The sequence below is a fragment of the Pogona vitticeps genome, chromosome 1 (assembly GCF_051106095.1).
Source record: "Pogona vitticeps strain Pit_001003342236 chromosome 1, PviZW2.1, whole genome shotgun sequence".
Classification (NCBI taxonomy): Eukaryota; Metazoa; Chordata; class Lepidosauria; order Squamata; family Agamidae; genus Pogona; species Pogona vitticeps.
The window spans coordinates 222,301,332-222,320,950 of NC_135783.1; the positions used below are offsets into that span (position 1 = coordinate 222,301,332).

Genomic DNA, 19,619 nt, shown 5'->3' on the forward strand with positions numbered 1-19,619 from the left:
CAGGACAGTTCCTGTTATCCTGACATGGTTAAAAGCTGAATGCAGGTATTCTGGGCCCTTTTGTAGCTCCTTGCAGGCACCACGGTAGGAACCATCAAGGAGCAATGATCACAGGAGAGCAAACACTCTCCTGTGAAGCTTAGCAGTGAACCCTGGTGCACTCACCATCTAGAATCAAGCAGAAATCATCCCAGCAAATCAGGTGGATTGTGTACCCCCAAAGTGTTGTAGAAAGATGTTTTAAAAGTGCAATTTTACCTCTACAGGTGAAAGAAATGTAGCTTAGTAGCTGGCATGCTGTGAGCAGGAGTGGGAGCTCACTCAGTCGTATAGTTTATTGGATGACAATTTAAGCCAGTGCCTTCCTTTCATTCTAACTAATGTGCAAGAATAATGTGAACATTACAAGTGGTTAGGTCCGCATAGGTTTCCATCAACTCGTCTGAAGTACAGGTAAATTTGGAGTAATCCCCATAGCTGGCTTTCCTGCTTAAGGAGAGTCCAGGAGATAAATGGGAAACCTGACATGAAATGATATTAAAGAACTGGTCCCATTTGTGTCAGACAAAAGGACTGCTGCACGAAACAAACTGAGACAATAGAGGTATCGCCCCTGAAATGAAAACAAATTTAAAAGCAAAGGTAGGCTTCTTCATAGTTTCTGCTCCCTAAGAGTGTTCTTTAAAATGGTCTGCTTTTGTTTTGCCTTGCTTTCTTTTCTGTTTTCAACTGTTTTTATCCATTAGTTCTTAATTTGATATTTGTTTAATTATTTTTAATATTGTAATAATCTATTATTTTTCAGCTTTTAATATTGCTTGTTTTAATATTGTGAACTGGCTTGGGTCTTTCTTCTTGAGGGGAAAAGTGAGGTATAAATATTTTATAGAAATATGTAAGTAAGTAATAATCATGAGATACAGATATTCGTGTTCATATACAAATACTGTATCCCTGAACAGCTGGGCTTAATGAGGGTGTCCTGCCGCAGTGGTGGTTTCCCTCGTCCTTCCATTGGCTCCCGGAGCTGCACTCTCTTCCTGCTCAGCTGGCCAATCAACAGCCATGTGGGGAGACTCATCCTCCCGCCTCCTGCCTGGATTGGCTAGCCGAGCAGGAAGAGAGCTGATCCTCATTAGGTCCAGCTCTGTAAGGATATTTGTATTCATATACAAATATCCCCATGTTTAATAATAATGCACACCTTCCTTGAAGGTTCTCTGCTAGTACCCAGTTTCCTACTTAGCTAGATTTAACGTTTTGCATGCAAAATTATCTGAACCATTTTAGGACCAGGGTGTTTGAGGGCATGCCTCCTCCCTGGTCACCCTCTCTGGTCACCAAATTATTTTTAAGATGGTGGTTCTACGTGGAGAAGACAACTGCATGAACATCATGGCTTTGGTCCCATGAAATGCTCTGCCAACTGAGATTAAACTCATTCCTACATTATTTTATTGGGCTCCTATCCTATTGGAAGTTTTTAATTTTAGACAAGCACTGCCTAGGTGAAAATCACATTCTTGGTTGAAAAGTGAATTTGCAAATTCTTTGCAATTCACATATGTGCATTATCCTATGCCTGAAGAGAGCACTTCACAATGTTGTGGAGCTGAACAATGTCTTTTGATGTGAACCCCACTCGTTGTGTTTGTCCCTATTCAGTTTTAGCCCATTCCCTCAGTTTTATTTTGGCTTCTACCACCACAACATTCTGTAGAGCCTTGTAAGGTGAGCATAGCTTTTGTATTATATTATTGATCTCTCTTCAATCTTTTTTTGTTATATTTCTTTTTCTATATTCTCTGTCAACATTCTCTTGGTTTTGTTCTGCTCCACATTTTGCTCCCCCCTTTTCTAGTTAGAAGTCCCCTTATTCTCTCTCCTTATGTCTTAAAGCTTCAAAACCTTATTTCAAATAATGTTTGAGATGGTGAGGGGAAACCCCTCCATGAAACAAGTATTCACATTTTTGTTCTGGACCTGAATGAAGTTCACATTCTTGATTCCTTTTGGTATTTTCAAGTGATCACTTTGCAAGCGGAAAAAAAAAAGAGCCTTGCACTTCAGAAGCAGGGAACTCTTGTTACACAGTAAGGCAGCAAATACTTTGTTAAATAATGGTTAAAGGAGGTTGCATCAAGATTGAATAACTTTTTTTCCTATGTAGTGGATGATACAGAGAATATTAACAATATCTGAATGGTCTTTTTCAGTGAGAGGATCTGAAGAAGTGTGTGGAATATAGATAACAAAAATGAACTTTTAGGACTCAGTGATAAATTAAGCATTATTATTAAATATCAAAAAATTGCTGCCTGCAGAAGGCATGTGTCCAAGACTTTGTTAAGGGCTCAAATGTTAGATTATAGATTTTCTTTCCTTTTTAAAAATGCATTTCCCCCTAAAATTGGCATCCATATGAGAGAACTGGAACATAGCCAATCTCATAGGATTTTTTTAAGAGATCCAGGAAATTACCATTTAATTAGTCTGTGATTGTTCCAGCTAAATTGGTAGGAAGTTTGATTAATATTAATTAAAGTATACCCACACTGTGGAAATCTTAAGCTATACTTACCATGTGGGGATGTATCTGTGGACATCCTAGAACAGTGCAGGGTACAGCACAACTGGAAAGAACTGTGTTTGTGTTGGGTGTGGATGATTGCTGAAGTCTATGACTAATGTGTGGACTTTGGGAGTGATGTTTGGTGTTGCACACACACACCCCGTTCCTTTCTACATCCCTTTCTGTGATGTTCTATACAGTGGGGGAAGGGAGAAAGTGATGAAAGTTAAGGAAGTATTCATCTGATAGTGTGTGTAGCAGTGCTAAATCCAAAATTATGGTGAATTTAGTATAGTGCTATCAGTGCACTAAAAGTAATATACTCACATGGCTTCCATTTAAAGCATATTCTATTAGACCAAATTTTCAGGGTTTTTTCCCCACAAGCATATACTTGCACAGAGGTCTACTTTGAGAGATGAATGAGACATCGCCTGGAGCTTGCTTCAACTTTTTCATCAGTTTAGGTAAGCTCCAGGAGATCTCTCATTCAACAATACAAGCAAAAGGAAACTCCTACTTTCTTCCTTAGAATGATTTTTCATTCATTGCCTTTCTTAGAATACTCATATTTGAACAATGACAGCTATAGGTGTTTGGATATCGTATTTAAAGAAGATCCAGAAGTACAACAGAGTTACACTCTTTTTAAAAAGTTTCTTTAGGCAGTGACATTTTCCAGCTGTCTGTCTGTCTGTCAGTTTAAATTATTTTTATCCCATCTTTCTCCTTAAAAGGACCCTTGGCAGCTTACAAAATTTAAAAACAAAAAGTATTAAAAAGGTAAAAACTACAAGTATACAAATATTAAAAGAAAACAGTTTCTACTTGGATGCACTCAGCACATCGAATTTCTGATTAGATGAATAATACAAGAGGAAAATTATTAGCATTTCAATATCTGGCATTACTGTATTTTTCCTAAAATCATTACACTAAAAACTGAGGGGTGTCTTTTACACAGAAGTTAGCTGAGGTGGCTGAGGAGAGAACAAAATGGCACATACCTTGCCTCTGTAAACAGGCTTCCTTCAGTCACGAGGCTTAGCTTCATACAATCAGGAGACTTTGCTTCCTCCAATCATGAGCCTTATGGAACTGACGTCAACTGATTCTGTGTAAACCAAATGGAACGCACCTCATTGGAGGTGGAGCCTGTATGCTTAGATGCAATAGGGATTCCTAATGTCTGAGTGTTCTGAGCCCAGAGGCTGAATCCTCAAACCTAAGTTTTCTTAATTTTTTCGGTTATAAAGGTTGGGGGGCATGTTTTAAACGGAAACATATGGTATATTCTAGCTCTGGCCACTATATAGACATGGATTGTGACCAGCTTCCATGTTATCTCTACCACAGAAATCAATTGTGGAGACTGCGCTCTTTTTTAAAAAAGCCTTTGGATTACAACCATTATTCTTTGATGCTGTACGTCTATCTCACACACCTGCTACCTTTTGTTAGTTTGATATCTCTTCTTGTACCTCCCACAAAATGAGCAACAGACAGTGGCAATTATGAAGAGAAAAGTGGGATTTCTCTAACTTTCCTTTCCTTGGATAGGACTAGCTGTTGCTAGAACACATTTGATGCTAGCATGGGTCCTCCAGGAGCAGGTTCTGAGCAGTACATCAGCAATAATAGTGGGACTTGTATCTCTCTCTTACCTTTGAGAGTGGGTGTGATTCCATTAATGATCTAAATACAGCTAGCTAAAGAAGTATAAAACAAAACAAAACACCTTCCTAGATACTTTATTTTCATCAATTGAGGTAAGCTCCAGGAGATCTCATTCAAAAGCTAGACCAGGAGCACCTTTTCCCCTGGAAAGCAGAAACACAGAGGCTTTTTTCAAAAAAGACCAACCCCCCCCACACAAACACACATGACATGCAACAAAGCAGCAGACACTGTCATTCTGTATTTAATTTGCATTAAAGCATTATTTGCTTTAAAGTACTATTTGCTTTATTAGTGCTATTATGGGACAAGAAGAAGCCTTTAGTGCTTCCTTGTGTGCAAGGACAAGATAAGGGAAGATTTAAATCCTAGCTTCAAGAAATTGGTCTGTTTTCTGCATTGAGTCCAAGGTTTAATGTTGCTATTGATGGTTTGCTTTGTTATGTGGTTTGGTGGTTTTTTTAAAAAATCTTTTACCTTAGAAGGACCTGATTTTCCCAGTATTGATTACTCACTGTGTGTTTCAAAGGGCAGTGAATTTGCTAAAGGGAGTGGGAGATATTGTATAGCCTTTTATTTAAAGCAAAAGGAAGCAAAGCAATTCAGACCACAGATCAGTCCTCTCACTCAAAATATGAACACAGTGATCCCATTTTAACACCATAGATTCCACCTCAAATAAACATAATATATGAGTAGAATGCTTAGATTTCCTCAAGAGACAGATTTCTGCTTCCTTGGGAGCAAGCTGATTAAACACAGTGAAACATCTTTCTCCCAAATATAGATCATTTAGATTGAACTATTAAGGTGATGCAACTGTAACCATCTTGCTGTTTGTAAATACTGACATTATCAAAGTCTGGGTTTAACTACAGTGCTTTTTTTATTAGTGATGTCTTATGAAGAGAGTACTATGGCAAGTGGGATTATATTGTATTTACTTGAGATGAAGGTTAATGTGTAAAAAGGATGGATCAGTATATCCATGTTTTAAATAAAAGAGGTTGAACTGTGGTCTGAATTTTGTTTACTTTTCAAGGTATAGCTTCAACTACAATTCTTTGCTTTAAGCAAAAGCAAATTTTTAATCACTTTGGGAATATAACATTAATATAAATATTGTTATCTTAGTATTATTCTAGGAGCCCAACTTTTGAAAATGTACAAGGATAAAACATACTTTTAATGTACGAAGTTCAGTGCTCAGTGTGACCTGAATATGAAATTTCCTTGAGGGGATCCCATTTAGTTTAATTTAGTTTTGCTTATTATGATGAGCTTGACTAGAGTCAAAAAGTTCCTCAGACCAATGCACTAAAAGCATTTAGATAGATATAGATAGATAGATAGATAGATAGATAGATAGATAGATAGATAGATAGATAGATAGATAGATAGATAGATAGATAGATAGATAGATAGATAGATAGATAGATAGATAGATAGATAGATAGATAGATGACAAATAATTTGAATATCTCAAGTATTCTAGTTTTCCAATTGAGTGAATTAACACAGGAAATAACTAGAAAAACAAACAGCTTACATTATGGAGTTCATCATATATCTTAATAAAAGTTAAATGGTGCATTAAATGGTGTATGGTGTTTAGATTTCAATGGACAGATTAATTGGAAATGAGTAATTATTTTAAAGCACATACCTGTCCAAATAGCCATTAGTAATTCAATAAGTCTTGACTTATATGTTATTATAGTGAAAGACATTATTCAATACAAGGAATCCTAAATGTATACACCTAAATTTTTCAAGCCCTCAGTTTTCTAATTAGCACAATATTCTTAATCACATTAACAATAATGTGCAAAGCATATCTAGGCAATTTGCCCAGTTCTAAGTACAGTATATAGTTGCCTTCCCTAAGTACTCAAACCATTATTAACGAGAATTAATGGCCCATCAACATTTGCATTCAGAGTACTGTGTGAACTCTCAAAGGACAACATGCAGTGCTTGTATAGCAATATTATTCATGGTACATATCTCATTCATAAGTTTTACTGTTTTATGTTATTAGTCTGCTAAAAAAAGGCACATATGCTGATTGTGTTATATGTGAAAGCCTAATTACAGAGCTGAGTTTATAATTTTGGGAAAGCATTCTTATTACCTCAAGTGCAATAACTACATTTTTTGAAATACAGAATACTACTTAAAATGTTGAAACAGTAATTTCATTAATTGGTAGTATAAGCAGCTGTTTCAGTTTCTATTATGTTCTGTCTTTCATAACGACAGTGTATTTTCCTATGATGTCGTTGATAATTTCTTCAAGTGAAAATCCATATTGCAGCAAACTAATGTTAGCACTTCAGAATGAGTGAAGGACACTTAAGAATCATTTAACATTTCTGCTTACACACACACTTGCTTTTGGAATGTATGTAGTACATAGAGTTTCAACTGTGCTCTTAATATGTTTTCTTTATTCCAATCGACTAGAAATAGACTTTTTCTTTTTAGTTTAGAGGATGTACAGTAGTTGATCTTAGAAGTGCCTCTGCAATAAGTAGGTTTTTCTGTTTACTTTAAAGTGTTTTAATTCTACTGGAATTAATCTAGTAGTACTACTTTTTTTAAAAAAGAGATTCCTATAAAGAAAATGACATGGGTGCCATCCTTGGGTTTCAGTGGAATTGGAGCAGCTTAACTGCAAAGGATTTCAACCTTTGTTGATGCAGAATTGAAAACAAGATAACAGCATGTGGCTATTTTAAAGAATTCTGTTTTGATTTTTTGAATTTTTTTTAATTGTATAGGTGCAGGAGACTGCAAAGAAGGCCAAAACTCTAAGGGCTAGTGATGAGATTACCCTATGCTGAATTGTCTTCTAATTCTAATGTCTGTTGTGAAAAAAAATGATTCTGTGATCTGAGAACAAAGATAACAGGATTGTCTAATTACATGATTGGAATTAGCAGGAGAGGTAGGTGGTCTAGAGACTATTTACTATATATACCGACAGCAACTATCTTAATTAGTGGCACAACAGGCAAAGGAGTCTAACCATAATTTCTCAATGAAGTATGTCAAACTGCAGAAGACATGTTATTTCAGATTGTACAAGATAATTTCTTTAAATGTGGGGGGGTTACATTGTATAGGGATTAATATAGACAACAGTTTTGAAAGGTTAGCTTTTTGGACGACAAGTCTCAGAATCCCTCACCTAGCATGTCCAGTGGCCATCCTAGCCAGCAGGTTCTAAGAATTTTAGCCCCAACATGTAGTGTTTCCAGTATCTGAGACAGAGTGATTATTCTTTGTTAATTACATAGCAAATGACACTTCAGTGCATCCGGACCATGACTGAATAGATTTTTGGTTCTAGATCTTGACTCCTGATTGTCTTCAGTGCTGGTTATGGATAATACACTCTGCTATGTAAAGTGGACATGGTCCCTGGCTGCATGCATTGTTGCATTGTTTTCAAGTCCCAGTTATAGAATTTATAGACAGACATTGAATAGGGAGACAAAGTATTGAAAATGGCTTTGATACATACGTGTCAGCGTACTGTGCTTTAGCAATTGTATTCATTAGACACAGTTGTTCTGGACTTTAAGTTTAGCCTTACAAAAATCTTATCAAATCCTGATTAACAACTGTAATACCTTTTTGTATGGCTTGTTCACTTTCATGCATATTCTTTCTATCATCTTATGTTGTATCCATCTGAGTGGTTAAAAACATATTCTGTAACCTTACTTCTTAAAAACCATTCACAATATGCTTTGTACGGAATAAATGTCTTTCAGAATCATTGGCTTAGAAGTTAGCGTTCCCGTTTCTAGGATCATACTATTACCCTAGAAGAACACCCCCTTTGGAATGAGAATGCAAGTTAAGCTTTCTGTAGTCTGTTAGCTACATTTCAGAAAATAGTGTCCTGCTTCAGTGAGGCTTTTAAATAGAATGTATGAAGAAAGCTTTTACAGATTCCTAAAATGCATCATAAATATTTAAGGATTTTCTACAGATTTGTGAAAAGCTCTTTAAATATTTAAGCATTATTCCAGATTCTTGGAAAGTGTTTTAAATATTAAATTTGTATGCAGTGTATCCAAAAGAGTATTTTTACTGTTGATTCGTTATCTCAGGACTTGATGTGTCACATAGATTTAATTATAGCTAATTTCCAGTTGTCACCTTTCATAAAAAATAGTCGCTGACATTACTCCTGCAGGATTAAATTATTGTATATGGAAGCCCCTGTGTAACCAGATCTCAGACATTTATCTATCTTTCTGTATCTGTTCTTTGCTTACTGTAAATAAGGCAGTTGTTTTCTTCACAGTAAACAATGTTTTTGCTTTTCATTGATGCAGTGGAATACTTGGAAACATGGTTTAGATGTGTGACTGGCTCTTGGTGAGCTATCCATGAGGAATCCAGCCAGATTCTATCTGAATATCATTTTCTTCGTGATGGAGAGATGATATTCTTTGGTTACTCCTGACCGTGAATTTCTTAGGTATGATAAGTACAAAGCAACAAAAATTAAAGGAAAGCATGGAAGATGCAATACATGCAATTTTAGGGAGGTGGCAGAGTTTTGCAACCAAGGTGCTAATTGAACCGCCGTTGTCATATATAAAGATCAGACTGTGCAGAACAGAAAAAGTGTGAACATGAAAGTATACTGGAACTTAAGCTAAAAGATCTCTCTCTCTCTCTCTCTCTCTCTCTCTCACACACACACACACACACACACACACACACACTCACACACACACACACACACACACACACACACACACGCTGTAGGAGAGGCTATGAAGTTAACAGAGAGGCTTTAGTTATAAAGTGTTTGGTATTTGAAGCTTGGGCCATTATATCAGAACATGAATGGTAACGCTTGTAGAAAGTTCAGTTTTGCAAAGTGTCTCTCAAAGCTGTAGGCCCTTTTCTAGGGCGGTCAGTCTGCTCTTTGAGAGTGATCAATATTGATTGATTCCTTTATTTCATGGATTTGCATCATGAAATGAAAGAAGGGGCCGTTCTGCAAGTACTTCAGGTCCTGGTAGTTAAACCTTGTGTGCCAGCTGTGCCTCTTCCTGGAAATATCTGATTTGGCTGCAGTGACACATACCTTAGCTGCATCTCGTTTGAGTGATTGTAACACTCTCAACATGGAGCTGCCTTTGCAGACAATTCAAAAACTTCACCTGGTTCAAAATGCTGCAGCTAGAGGCCTGGGGGATGGCTACGGGGAGCATGTAATTTCCTTTTTACAGCTGCTTCATTAGTTGCTGGTCCACTTCCATCAGGATTCAAAGTCCTGGTTTTCACCTATACGGCTTGCATCCAAGCTGTCTTAAATGATCATATCTCCTTGTAAGAGCCTAAGGACTTTAGGGGAGGCCCTTCTTTTAGTCCCACTGCCTTCACAGATGTATCTGATGGCAGCGCAAGAGAAATCATTCTCTGTGGCTGCTCCTGTGTGTGGAATGACTTCCACTGAGAGTCTTGCCCTCCCCCTTCTTGTGACAGGTGAATGCCATCCTTTTTAGACAGGCTTTTAACAACTAAGTGAGTGGGGAAGAATCTTGATTTTGGATGCTGCACATTATTTTTAATTAATGTGTCGTTTAAAGTGTTTCAAATCATTTTGACTAATTGTTCTAGTACTGTACTATTATATGTTTATTTTTTGTAATGCTATGATTTATTGAACTTGTAGTTGGTTTGCTTTTTAATAATTTGCGAACTGCCTTGAGTGCATTCACAGGGACGAAGGTGGCATAAAAATGTAATAAGTGCATCAAATCAACTAACAAATAAATAGTTCATTCTGAGCCTAAACTGAACCTTCAGTCAGAGCCAATTTTTATGAGACGCTGTGCAAATTCTGCATGACACTTCATTCAGACAGAGTCATTGTGAGATACTGGCATGAAACCCATACTACCACCTTCTGTCCTTCTGCAGATCTTCCTGCATCTCTCTGTTTCCAGGCTGCTGCAATGGTGCAAAGGAGCAAGATACAGAAATGCATTACTGGATGGAGCTGTTGTTCCGTCTTAAGCAGCAGAGTCTAGACTGAATTTTCATCAACATTATTATGGTGTCCCCACCCCCATCTTGCTTTGTTCTGTGTCGTTTTGGATTTATCCCAACACCTCTTTGTTGCCCTCACCCCACTTGGGTGGAGCTCCAGCTATGCAGTAAGGAGTCTGCTAATATATTCCTTCCCTGGTCTGACCTCAGACAGGAGTATCTTTTCCTGGCTGTATTTTAAAGGCACATACAGCCTGGCTAATGCGTCTCTGATCTGAGGAGCACAAATCAAAAGGCGTGCTACCAAGAGAAGCTTGACACTCCCTACCTCCTTCCGTGGGAAGCTTAGTTGGAAGGATTCTCCTTCTTCTTCCCTGTTGAGCTGAGACAAAACAGGAACCTCTCTGCTCGAGAGATGCTCCAGCCTGCAAAACCACAGCCGAGTGTTCCCTTCTCTTGTTATGCACCAATTAGTACAGTATTCATAATTTGTAGGTTTTTGCACTTGGCTTTGGGCAGATAACGAGTACAGGAGGAAGATGGAGAAAGGGGGAGTTATGTTTGGAGGCAGAAACAGAGTCAGGAAGCATCAGCGAGGGTGATAATGGATGAGAAAGAAAAGGTGAAGAAAAGTGGGATACATGGCATATCTGGAAGCTCCATTTGTCCCATTTTAAGAGTCGTGTTTGAAATGTCTTGTGCTTTACAAGGTAGATCCATGTGATCATCCGGACTTGTTTTTCTAAGACAGAAATGATTATGTAGTCTGTTTCTTGATGCTCCGTATGCAATATAATGTCCTTAGCCAGGTCTGTAGAAGAAAAAATTAAAAAATGTGATTTTGTTCTGCAATTTGGGTATTCTTATTTATTTTGAGGAACTCTGAGTAACATTCTAATGATTTCATGGTTTTAAAGAAAGAGTGAACAGAAAGAGCTATTTCCAGTGAGAACATGTCAATTGATTTTGTTTATATCATGGATTCCTATCTGTACTTATTTAAGTAATCGATTGTTCCTTTCTATACTTCCTGTTGACTAGGTGGATGTATCCACACCTGCCTATATGAATGGCAAAGCTAGAGACTGCAGACAAAAGGGAGAATCTGAGAAATTCTCATTTCTCTTGCTTCCTTCAGTGCTGCTGGCATAACTCTGCTGAGGGCATGTCTGGATCCAAAGCAATTTGCAACTCATAATTGTTATATGTCTCCAAAGCAATTCATAATAACTCCATTGTGTATAAGGCAAAATATAACAAATCACTTAATATAATAATAAAAACATTCCAAAGGCTGAAACATTTATATAAAAGTGCAAAGTAGAACATAAAAACAAGATTTGCAGTCAGATACTGTATTTGGTTAAACAGAACAGTTTTGACATCTGAATTAAAGCACTGCGATTTTGTTGCCAATATTGTAATCACATTTTATTGCAGATTCCACACACAAAATGACTTCCAGTATAGGTGTTCTATAACATTGTGACATGCACAGTTGTCAACAAAATCCCCTGATTTTGGCCACTTGCCATTTAGTTTAGGGTTTTCCCAAAGAAACATTCATTTGGATCCAGGACAGCCTGTAAAAAAGGCGTTGTTATGTCTCCAATCCAGTGTGTAATAAATCTCTATGGGGGGGGGGGGGGAACAGTTGTGGCCAAAGCTTCTCCCAACAGATGTACTGATTTTTGTAATATGTTGTGCAAAGCAGAAGTGATACATTTTGATTGTCAATGTGAAATCAAAATTTATTCCATGGGTAGACACTAGAATTTATTGGCTTCAGGGGGAAAAATCTAGAATATGGTAAATGTGACTGTGCTTTGCTTCGTTCTTCCTTTTATCCTGGTTTGTGTCTTTTGGCACTGAGTGCTTGAGGCTGTCCTCTGCCCTATAGCACATTGGAATTCTCTCTGGTATCAGAAGAGATTCACACAGTGTATTTTTTTTGTGTTTTCTTTGTGTGTGTGTGTGTGTGTGTGTGTGTTTTGTTTTGTTTTGTTTTTTGCTTTGGTTTGCTTTTCCTGACGTTTGGAAGTGGAAGCTTTACACAATGCAGTCTCTTGAGTTCAGTGTGACGTAGCTTCAAGGAAAGGCAATATAATTTTAAAGTACTTTGAAGTGAGAATTTAAGTCACCACTACAATATCACAACACACTTCCTTGTCAGCAAGCATGACAAGTAATTTCTTCTCAATTGAGTTGTTGCACTGAAGCAAGATGTCTCTTTTAGGTGCAAAATTGCATGTGAGTTGCCCAGAATCAGACTGCTTGCAACTTTAGTTAAGAATGTTAAGCCCTAGGTGGGCTGCCGATATGTTTCTTAATCATTAGCCAAATAATGGCGCATCCCTTCTATCTGGAAGGTTGTCCTCTTCTACCGAGTGTGTAGTTTTGGGAGGAGACACACATGGAGTGGGGAAGGAGGAAGGGGCAACTGTTTAGCCAGCCAGATTAGCTGAATCAACCCTAGCAGCCAGTGGGATGACAGACATCACAGCCAGATCGCCCTTGCATCCTAAACATTAGCCAATTCTATGACATTCTCTCTGTGTAAATATATACATTTTGTTTCCCAAAGAGACAGGAAACTAGAGAATCGGACACAAATTCCAGAGACCGGGGGGGGGGGGGGCGGATTTGGAAATTCCTTGTTGATGTTTCTTATCATGTCCACACCAGACTAAATCAGTGACAACAAGGAGTTTAGCAAGCAGTCTTTCCATTGCTGTTTTTAGGTCCTTTTTTTAACTGCTATTTTTAATTGATGGTTCTGATGTCTTGACTGAAATGTGTATCATTTTGCAGAATGATATCACAATATTGCAAAATATTCTGAAAACTAACATAGAGTGCTGGTGTAAAAAATTTCTAAAACTAAAGATAAAACATTTAAAAAGTGGGTGATAAACCAGGTGTTGGAAAAATAGGTTTTTGGAATATAAATATCTGTTAATTGTATTACAAAAGAGCGATGCTTTTAAGAATAAGCCAGAATTTTCAAAATATGAAATATGCTGTCCTCTGACTGACAACAGGGTAGAGCTGTCCACATTTTAGAAATTACTGCTCCTTCTCTATCTTCCACACCATTTTTAAAGCTCACATTGATGGGAATAGTCATCTTAGGACTTAGCAAGCAGACCTTACGGACAGTGTTTCTCTGTTCCCTGGCTCCAAAAGGTGCTTCCATTATGTGTCTGTATTGTGTAGCAGCTTTTTTGCAGCTTTATTGCAATGCCATTGCTAGTGGGACCATCTTTCCATTGTGAAGCCAAGGGATGAAATACCTCTTCTGTCTATGCTGCAAGCTTATTACTCAGTGCCATATTAAGACTTTTCATTAGGCAAAAGAGCATGCAGCCCAGAATCATAGTGCCGGTATATACTTGCATAAAGGAAATTGTCTACATTTGGCAGCAAATTGTCACTCATTAAAGAAGTGCTGATTCCGTTCCTGGGTGTGTGGCTCATTATATGATCTGGTATGCAACCAGAAACACCACCAACATCTTGTTAACAAGTAGCAGTTTGTCACCAAGATGAATACAATTTCCTTTATACAAGCATAAATCAGCAATAGGCATCTGGCTGCCATGTGATGTCTTTCAAAGCATGGATTGTAGATTAGCTTTGATCTTTATTCCGGCTAGCAGGTTTTTAAAGGTATACAAAGAAAAATGGTTGAAGTATTATAGAAGCATACGTAGTGGTTGCTTAATTACACAGGATTACCCACACCTATTGTTTTAATACCCGCTACCCACATTACATTAATTATAGCCTTTTAAAAACAAGAGCTAGAATTTGGAAGAGTGGCACTTGTAAATTCAGTAATATATTCTGTATCCTTTCAGTTTCATATGCTTATGTATGCAGATTGCCTATAGACATTTAACATAACGTTTATAACGTAGTCGTTATAAATAAATGTTTTTAATGGCGTATTATTTCTACAGATAAGAAGCTGTGGTGGGCAGACCAAAACTTAGGCCAACTGGGTACCTGCAATAAAAAAGATGGAAGGAATCCCACAGTCCTGCGAAACAAAACATCAGGAGTTGTACATATGAAAGTGTATGACAAAGCGGCACAGCAAGGTAAATGGCACAGTATATGATGGTGAATAATTAGCTGTATCCAAAGATTCATGACCAGATCCATGAAGGGCAGTCCCAGCTTCTGTAAATAGGATGTGATTTTAGCAGCCCCTCTTCCTCCCCTGCAGAAATTTGAATTGGGAAAATAGTGTTGACTTACAGTATTGCACCTCTTATTGTAACCCTATGTACAGGTGCAGTATATACCTCAAACCTTCATACACAGCTATGCATAAATTTTGGTTTGTGTGTTACCATCAATCTTGGAAGAGACAAATCCAGTCTGTTGAAGGTCCATGATTATATTGATATTTCAACCAAATAAATCTGAAAACTGTACTGCTCCTCAGTATTTTGGTATTGCTGTTACGTTCATTTGCCTCTCTGCAAACTGAAATCTAGATTAATAGTATGCAAAAATTGGCATCATCTGAAGGCAGTGTATGACTTTGGTTGGCTGACTTTATGAATGGACCCTGGGGAAAGTGTTCAAAACCTCAACCGCATTCCCTGTTATTCCATGTCATTGGCTGCAATCTTTACAACAAACTAAAAATAGTAACTAAATTATGTATAATGTATTGTTATTATGCATCGCCAGTCACGACTGATATGCAAATATGCATGTGTAACTGAACAGAAGGTACAATTTGTTTGTTCATTTGCTTGCTTGCTAAATCTCTATAATCACCCCATCACAGAAGTTCATAGACTTCAAGATACAACAGAAAAATACAGCATTCAACAGTTTTTATATATAAAAACTGCCAACAACAGGGTGTTACCGAGCACCCTGTTGAAAGCCACAAATTACTTGAAAACTCTGACTAAATAGAAGAACTTTCACATGATACCATAAAGTTCGTAAGTGGTGTCAAGAGAGTTTTCTGGGGAAATGGCAATTAAATAAGCATGCCATCCCTGAAAAGGCCTTCTTTTTGGTGGACAAAGTGCTCTACCCCATTCGATTAAAGACTTCCAGACCACAGTTTCTGAACATAATATTCATTCTGATGAAAGTACAAAGTTGTGAGAGCTGATTTCCCAATAATCTTGCCTGGAGCATTTTAGAGTTTCAAGGGTTTAAAGCAACAGCTTGTCTTAATTCTGGAAGCCGAACTTGTGTTACTAAAGCTAATCAAAACACAGCTGTAATGTGATCAAAAGATTCCATTTCCGTTCATACTTTTTCAGCCCTGTTGTGGATCAGTGTCATGACGTCAGCAGAGGAATCCTCCAGTGATGAGACAAATTAACTTGGTACTCCAGAGCCTGATAGGTTGGGGAATCTGTCTGGCCCTGCAGATGTTGGGGATTCAGGCGCTGAGTCAGAGAAGGTGGGACTCCCACCTTGCCTTCAGGGCCTAAGAAGGCTGAAGGCACAAATGTGAAGCCCCAAGAAAGTGTATAAGGCTGCATGTGATGTTTCCTTGTGAGTAGACGATCGCCTCCTGAGTAAGTGCTGTCACTGAGAAGAAGAATCTACTCATGGGATTACCTGCTCCCAAGGAGACCTCCCCTACGGCCAAGTATTTGGCCTTGGGCCATCAAGCTGGCCTCATGCCTTCAGCCTTTTTCACTCCTGAGAGCTGCCCGGGGCTTCCACTTCTGTCTGAGACTCAGCCCTTGAGATCCCACCATCTGCAGGTTCAAACTCCTGGTTCCCCAAAGGTCTGGAATCTGCAGGATCAGGACGCTTCTCCACCCTATCAATCTCTGGAACATCTTCACACAGCTCATCCTCCCCGGAGGACTGCTGAAGTCATGACAACCAGCTGCAGATTCCTAACCATTGTTTGAAGGCAGCTAGATCTAGCAGAATTGCAACAGGAGACTGAAAGATCATTTGTCACTGTTGCCAAACAGGTCTAGGTGAAATCCCTGCTGGCATAGCAAAAGCTTGCAAAAATACACTTAGACTACATTTCATCCTCTGGATTGACCAATTTCGAAGTTACCTTGAGTAGCTTGATTGCAGTAGTGGCTAAGCAGTAGGGGAATATTTGCAAGAACCGGAATCCTTTAAGCAGCCATTAGGTTTGGAGTCAGCACAGGTAAGTGTCTGGGCTGATCCTTAACTAACACGCTTTCTGGATCAAACCTGAGGGTCATGATATGAGAGGTATGCCCCAGGAATTGCAAGATAATTGATTTCCTTCATCCCAGCATAGTTCCTTTCTTTCTGTGAGCTGATGTCTGAGAACTTAAATGTTGATGTTACAAAATTTTACTGCTTCCTTCTCCTCCCCATCTCTATTTTTCATGGTAGGCAGCAATTCCTGTCAACTCAATAACGGAGGATGTTCCCAACTTTGCTTACCAACCTCAGAAACAACCCGGACATGCTTGTGTACAGTAGGGTACAACCTTCGGAAAAACCGTATGTCATGTCAAGGTAAAGGAAATTTTAAAAAATCCACACAGGTGACTTCTTTACTGCTCAATAGTTGGAAAAGAAATAAATATTGTTGAGTAAGTTGTATTTTCTATTTGTTTCCACTACATGCAATTTAGGTTTTCCTGGAGCATGTACTCAATTAATTAATATGTCCCAAAGACTTCCCCAGGGCAAAAGGGAGCCCTAGGGAGTCTCAGAACCTAAAAGGCAAGGGATAGAAAGCTTTTAATTATGGTACCTTAAATTAAATGCTTCTGCCACCTGGTCTGTTATGTTACACAAAGTCATGCCAGAAGGATTTTGTCCAATAATTGTAGAATTGGCTAACATAAATAATTGAGGATGTTGTAATAACAATTATCTGTCTAGCCTCCCTATTAAAATTTCCCATTGGTGTTTTATTTTGTTGGCAAATTTAATGAGATGTTCATTAGTGTAAGCATTCTGACAGTAGACTATTTTCACAATGTACTGAAATACTTTTCAAAACAGTGATCTTTAAAATCAAATCATTTTGCTTTAAAATAAAATCATGTTGTTGTTAATCTGCTGGCCATAAAATGAACAGTAAATGTGCAGTCGGAAATCTGACCAAGAAGTAAGAATAAATTGCCTGTTGCCTTCCAGTGTTGCCCAGTTAATGCAAACTCTTTGGATGATTGACTAACAGAGCCAGTTGATAATTCGAAGGGTTTGTAATGTCCAGAATTCAAATATAATCTCCAGAATCAAGTTCAGTGAGACCTGCTTAATTAATTTTTATACAGCAGCTTGGACATCATTGAGTTTTTACATATGCAAGAGTGAAATTGCAAGAGCTACAGCTGCTAATTGATGAGGTGCATGTCTCATGTTGGTTGCATACCTAGTTACATGCCTACTATATGTCTGGCAACTTAGCCACAGCAGCTTTCACAGTTCCTCTTGCAAACAAATAGCAACTGGGTATGATTCTGCAGTTTAAGGTTATGATTCTTCTGCATCTTCAATTTCCTGCAACCTCACCTTCTTGTAGCCTCAACCCAGCTTCCCACAAGATTTATAGCATTAGGCCTGTTGTCTTCTCTTTTTATCTCAAACAAATTGTTTGTTTGTTTGTTTGTTTGTTTGTTTGTTTATTTATTTATTTATTTATTTATTTATTTATTTATTTATTGTAATCTCTAATCATAGCTGTTTTAGTAATGCCATACCCCTGTTTCTATGTGTGTTTTCTTTAGGCATTGAGTCATTCCTGATGTATTCTGTTCATGAAGGAATTAGAGGAATTCCTCTCGATCCAAATGATAAAACAGATGCATTGATGCCTATATCAGGAACATCATTTGCTGTGGGTATAGACTTTCATGCAGGTGAATAAATAAAAATATTTTACACATACTTTGCCAGGATCTACTGATTCTAAACCTAGCAGTTCGAAAGCATGTAAATGCGAGTAGATAAATAGGTACCACCTCGGTGGGAAGGTAAACAGTGTTCCATGTGACAGTGGAAACTGTCTTCGGACAAACGATGGCTCTACGGCTTGGAAACGGGGATGAGCACCGCCCCCTAGACTCAAACGCAACTGACTAAAATGTCAAGGGGAACCTTTACCTTTACTGATTCTAAAATGCTCCTGCTCATTTTGAAAAATGAATATAAGCAAACAATGCATAATGACAAGTTTTTGAAGTGCCTTGCAGCTTCAGTAAATACAGAAGAAATTATAAATATATATATATAAGTTATTTTTTCAAGTGAGCTGTAAAGCTGCCCAGATTTGAGCACTTGGTGGAATCTAGATCTTAGCACATAAGAAGCTTTAGACGCAGTGGAGTCATTTGGCTGGAGAATATATAGACTCTATAACAAAGAAGGAAAAGAGGCACATAGTGCAATTGGTTCAAGACAGATGATACATGGTCTTTATTTAATGTCCACACCTGACAGCAGTCTGATTGCTGCATTTTCTGGTAAGGGTAGTTTTCAATTTTCAAGGGCAGCCACAATAGTCAAATTCAGAGGTAAATTCAGAGGAACGCAACTGGACCAGCAGCCAAACCTGGAAAAATGACCTCTTGCTCTCATCAAAGATCTCAGCAGTTCTGGACCCAAGCTGTGAATCTTGTCCTTCAGTAGGAATGGAACCATTATACACAGGTTATAATCTCAGTACCAGTTCGGCATTTCTGGTTGGTTGTCAGGAGTTCTGTATATATAAATGTGCATATATATCCTTCCATATATATGCACCACCATCTTGGACTGTTTAGCCAAACAGGACTGCAGCCACCACAAAAAAGTGTCCCTAAGTCCCACATCAGGCCCAAGAGATTAAAGGTGAGAGATGCCACTCAGAGATCCAATAGAACCTCCCTCCCCACATCCATTTTCTGCCATCTGTCATCCAGCAAGGCAGTGCTGCATCTGTCCTTAAATATGGCCAAACTCCAAACTGGATGGAATCTAGGGATTCATCTCCATGTCAGAAAACCTAGAGTCATCTTGCTAGTCATTGCTTCCAGACCTTTAGTATAGAAACAGAGGTCGGATCCTGACCAGTATTAGCACCTAGGGTTGTGGGATCCAATTGTAATTTCATTAATAAAGCCCTTATAACTGCTTATTTATATGTTTATCCTATACGTTGTCATATCTGTACAGTAATTTACTGTACAAATATGCGCACAATTTTTTTCAACAGACTAAGAAACATTCAAAGACTGGTGTGAGAAACAAATGAAATAAATGTGTTGCTGTGAAAAGGGGATTATTATTTGAAGCAAAATGGACAGAAGTCCTGTTTGGTAGGACTGTAAAGCATATAGAGCCTACTTGCATTGAAGGGTGTGTGACAACCATA

At 38.1% G+C, this 19,619-nt stretch overlaps 1 protein-coding gene across 5 annotated transcripts in view; it reads left to right on the forward strand.

Annotated features, from left to right (window-relative positions):
• The window catches only part of LRP1B (LDL receptor related protein 1B), a 1,166,776-nt gene that overhangs the window by 968,443 nt on the left and 178,714 nt on the right, over positions 1-19,619 (forward strand). For all 5 annotated transcript variants that reach the window (XM_072983887.2, XM_078376975.1, XM_078376977.1 and 2 more), the window contains exons 33-35: positions 14,236-14,376; positions 16,646-16,771; positions 17,995-18,126. In XM_072983887.2, the coding sequence (XP_072839988.2) occupies positions 14,236-14,376; positions 16,646-16,771; positions 17,995-18,126 (399 nt within the window). The remainder of the gene's footprint in view (positions 1-14,235; positions 14,377-16,645; positions 16,772-17,994; positions 18,127-19,619) is intronic.